A 4,744-nucleotide genomic window follows, 5' to 3' on the forward strand; every position below is an offset into this window, starting at 1 on the left:
GGACTTTCTTCCTCTGTGGATGATTACCCAGTGGACACCATTGCAAAGAGATTCCGCTATGACTCAGCTTTGGTGTCTGCTTTGATGGACATGGAGGAAGACATCCTGGAAGGCATGAGATCCCAGGACCTTGAGGACTACCTGAGCGGCCCCTTCACGGTGGTGGTGAAGGAGTCTTGTGATGGAATGGGAGACGTGAGTGAGAAGCACGGGAGTGGGCCAGTAGTTCCGGAAAAGGCGGTCCGTTTTTCATTCACGATCATGAAAATCACCATAGCACAGGGCTCGCAGAACATGAGCGTGTTTGAGGAAGCCAAACCTAACTCTGAGCTGTGCTGCAAGCCTTTGTGCCTCATGCTGGCCGACGAGTCTGACCATGAGACTCTGACTGCCATCCTGAGCCCTCTCATGGCTGAGCGGGAGGCCATGAAGAGCAGTGAACTGATGCTTGAGGTAGGCGGCATCCTCAGGACCTTCAAGTTCATCTTCAGGGGAACTGGATATGATGAAAAACTTGTCAGGGAGGTGGAAGGCCTTGAGGCTTCCGGTTCGGTCTACGTTTGCACTCTTTGTGATGCCACCCGGCTGGAAGCCTCTCAGAATCTCGTCTTCCACTCTATCACCAGAAGCCACACCGAGAACCTGGGACGCTACGAGGTCTGGCGTTCCAACCCATACCACGAGACCGTGGAAGAGCTGCGGGATCGGGTGAAAGGGGTCTCCGCCAAACCGTTCATCGAGACAGTCCCTTCCATAGACGCACTCCACTGCGACATAGGCAACGCGGCGGAGTTCTACAAGATTTTCCAGCTGGAGATAGGAGAGGCGTATAAGAATCCCAGTGCCTCCAAAGAGGAGAGGAAAAGATGGCAAGCCACGCTGGACAAGCATCTCCGGAAGAAGATGAGCCTGAAGCCCATCATGAGGATGAACGGCAACTTTGCCAGGAAGCTCATGACCAAGGAGACGGTGGAGGCCGTCTGTGAGTTGATACCTTCCGAGGAGAGGCACGAGGCTTTGAGGGAGTTGATGGGCCTCTATCTGAAGATGAAGCCCGTGTGGCGGTCATCGTGCCCGGCTAGAGAGTGTCCAGACTCCCTCTGCCAGTACAGCTTCAACTCACAGCGCTTTGCAGAGCTTCTCTCTACCAAGTTCAAGTATCGCTACGAGGGCAAAATCACCAACTATTTCCACAAGACGCTGGCGCATGTCCCTGAAATCATCGAGAGGGATGGCTCGATTGGGGCTTGGGCCAGCGAGGGCAATGAGTCTGGCAACAAACTGTTCAGGCGCTTCCGGAAAATGAATGCCAGGCAGTCCAAGTGCTACGAGATGGAAGACGTTCTCAAACACCACTGGCTGTACACCTCCAAATACCTGCAGAAGTTTATGAATGCTCACAATGCCTTAAAAAGCCCCGGGTTTGCTGTGAACGCACAGGCCAGTTTAGGGGAACCCTCAGGCATGGAGGACTCTCTGGAAAGCCAGGATTCAATGGAATTCTAAGAAGGGCTACCACTTATGTGTTGGTTTTTGCAATTGAGTTTTCCTCTGGGCTGCACCGAGGGCCTCTGCCAGCACACCCTTCACTGCTGTGTGTCGTCCTCTCCCACCCAAGAGGTGGTAGGTTTGAGGGAGAGGTTTGACGTCAGGAAGAGATAGATGAACTGATTGCTTGAGTCATTTAGTGAGTTCCGAAAAGCAACAGGAAGAATCAGGTATTTGAAAGCTTAGCAGCTCAGAACAGGAGTAACTGCAGGGGACCAGAGATGAGCAGAGATCTAGTGTGTGTGCATGACTGAGTGTCATGTAAGTCCATCAAAGTCAAGGTTGTCAAAGAGCTGTCAGTGAGGCCAGGAAGGAAACTATCTTGTGGTTTCACTTTTCCTTCTTGATTTATTATGCATTGCATTGAGATATGATCAGTGTTTTCTATTTCATTTTTGTATAATTCTTTAATTTTTAAATTTCACATATCTTGGCTTATTCTACAAGATTCAAAAATGCTTTTTAGATTTTTCTAATAATGTCCTACATTGGCACAATGACCTTTACAAAGTGCAACTTCTCATTTGGTACATTTATGCAGAAATACCCTACATCAAGAAAACTTTAAAAAAGATTCCTAGTCTAGGTTTAAGTTGTGTATTTGTTGTAACCTTCAGAGTTTAGGAGGTCATTTGCTGTCATGGATTTTTCAATAATGAAGCTAGAACATACCTATTAGAAATGCTTTTCCATACAACGTCAAGGCCACAGGGGTTTTTAAAAATTCGGGTTTGTGCAATATCTAAAGACAGATTTCAAGTATTGCTGAAGATTTTTGCCAGATTTTCTCTTTATGAAACCTGGGTCAATTTTACTAGATCCAGGTTTCGTGGAGTCCTCACCTCCGCAATGTGTTATTTTTCCATTGTGATCAGTTTGCTTTCAGTGTATTCACATTTTTGTAGCAGGGTAATCTTGTACTTTTCCCCTGCTAAGTTTTGATGGAGACCACGCATAGTGCAATGGAAGAGTTAACATTTGTACAGTGGTTTTTTTTGGGGGGGGAGGGGTTGCCACTTTTGGGTGGTTTTCACACTCATTTTGCCTCACAACAACTCTGCAGAGTAGGCATTGTGATGATCTCCATTTGATGAAAGCTGAAATGATCTGCCCGAATTTACAGGGACGGTAAATACTTGATTTGGAATTTGAACTCAGACCTTTTGTCTTCAAAGTGCATGTTCTTTCTACCACAAAAATTAATCACTATCTTTGTTCATAAGTTAGTATGAGAATTTGCTTAGGATTCACTATAGTTCATAACCTTGGGATTACATTTTTGGGGACAGGGTGGGTGCATTTTTGAGTTATTTGTGTGTTCTGGGCCTTTTGATAGAAGAAGGTGATGCTAAGGCTTTACAGATTCCCCAAACCTTGAGTTGCTCCAGTTATTTGGAAACTGTCACGTGAATCCTTGAGAATCTGGGATTTGCCAGTTGCTGGGGATGTTGAGTAGGCATGAGGTTTTATATGCTTGTGAATCGTAATAATATGTTAGCGTTAATTAGTTTTTGCTCCCTTTGATTTTATTGGTCATAATTGCCACTCTTCATACACAGTATATCAAAGAGCTTTATAATTTGGCTGTCAAATGTACATCAGCGACATTATCCTAAATGGTAATGCATTTGATGCTTTTGCAGGGATTGAACTCAGTATTTTCCATTAAAAAATACAGCAGTTATTCTTGTTTTTTATATGCAGAATATCAAAGCCATTTTAAATTTATTTGTCAAAAACAGACATACTTTAACCTACTTTTTGGGGGGGAAAACTTTTCATTTTGTGTTTTGAAAACGAATGGACTTCTAAGCCTTCATCCCGCTTAATCCTTACAGCATGTCTCTGCATTAATAAACAGCTACATTCACTTAATCATCCTATTCCCTGAGGCATGCTGGTTCTGGTTTGTAGATTTTTTCCCGTTTCCACTCTGTTGCTCAGTTGGTGGCACTGTAAATACTTTCCAGTATTAGATTATCCTCTTCTAGCATTGTAGAAACTATTTTGAATACATGTGACTAAGAGCATGATTTATAGCACAACCTTCCCAATAATCCCTTAATCAGATCACATTTTGATAAACCCCAGGAACATCTGGCTGCAGGAATTTCAGTATGTAGAAATACTGCCTCTGGTTGTTTTTTGTCATTGTTGAGATGGCAATATCCTAGACCCTAGTTTTATACTCGAGTTTTATTTTTAACAATGCCCATTGCCAATGCAGTCACATCCTCTAGGGAAATTCACCACACTGAATGGAATACTCTTTTTTTTTTTGAAGTATAGACTGAGACTTCAGAAGTGCAATGCATTTCTCTCCTGTGAACCCTGGTTCTACAAGTGTTCCTATCAAACCACTGCGGTGCATTACAAGGAACAGTGATAATGGCTGATGAAAATTGATGATTGGCCAGGAAGGTCAAGAACAGCCTGGGGATTAATAAGAAGCAATAGCAGGAAGAAAATGTATCTTTTCCTTCCAAGTGAACTGGAATTTAGTTTTGCCTCAATTTGTTTTCACAGGATATAGATGAAGATAAAGATATTTCTGCTTTAGAGCGTGACTCTAACATGACATCAAACAGAATTCAAATTCCACACAGCTAGGAGGCAGGATTTTTGAGCAGCTGTGGTTGTCATTTGGCAGCAAGTGGTTTTTTAATGCAGATACATGTGTGTCTTCAGAAGCTGCATGGCAGATGGTCTATTCTTTTGATGTTAAGAGATTTTAAGTGAGAGTACATACTTTGTACCCATTTTACTGTTTTCCCTTTAGAGTAAGCTACATAAATATACCTCAGAATTCGTTTTTGGTGAGATTCTTCTTTTTATAGAATTGCACCTCACTTTATTTTCTTACAAATAATCTTGCATTATGTTTAACAGTTTCTAAGAACCTTTTTTTCTCTGTTCTAGAGTATGTTCAGGTACTAGAACACAACTGATTTATTTGCTGTGTGGCACCTGTATTTCCATGTCAAATATTTTCAAGTGAAATAAAATATAAATTTCAATTCTTACTTTTATATTTTAATATTTTCATTCATTAATATTTCGGTTATTGCTAACAAGTTTATTTTTAAGTTTTCGAAATAAAAGTTTAAGATTTTGAAATAGTGAGTATTGTGATTTGTATTCAAATAATAATATTGGGTGCAGCATTTCAAAATCAACACCTTTTTCCTTGAGAGAA

General features: G+C 42.0%; 1 protein-coding gene across 1 annotated transcript; it reads left to right on the top strand.

Annotated features, from left to right (window-relative positions):
• Positions 1-6: 6 nt before the first annotated feature.
• On the top strand, positions 7-1,506 carry LOC103253313 (V(D)J recombination-activating protein 1; the record flags this gene model as incomplete). Its single annotated transcript, XM_008051669.1, has 1 exon — positions 7-1,506. A coding segment is annotated over one exon (1,500 nt), but the record flags the coding sequence as incomplete, so codon positions are not given.
• Between the last annotated feature and the right edge of the window lie 3,238 nt (positions 1,507-4,744).

The sequence above is a fragment of the Carlito syrichta genome, unplaced genomic scaffold, assembly GCF_000164805.1.
Source record: "Carlito syrichta isolate Samal-C Ts95f unplaced genomic scaffold, Tarsius_syrichta-2.0.1 Scaffold219701, whole genome shotgun sequence".
Taxonomy (NCBI): domain Eukaryota; kingdom Metazoa; phylum Chordata; class Mammalia; order Primates; family Tarsiidae; genus Carlito; species Carlito syrichta.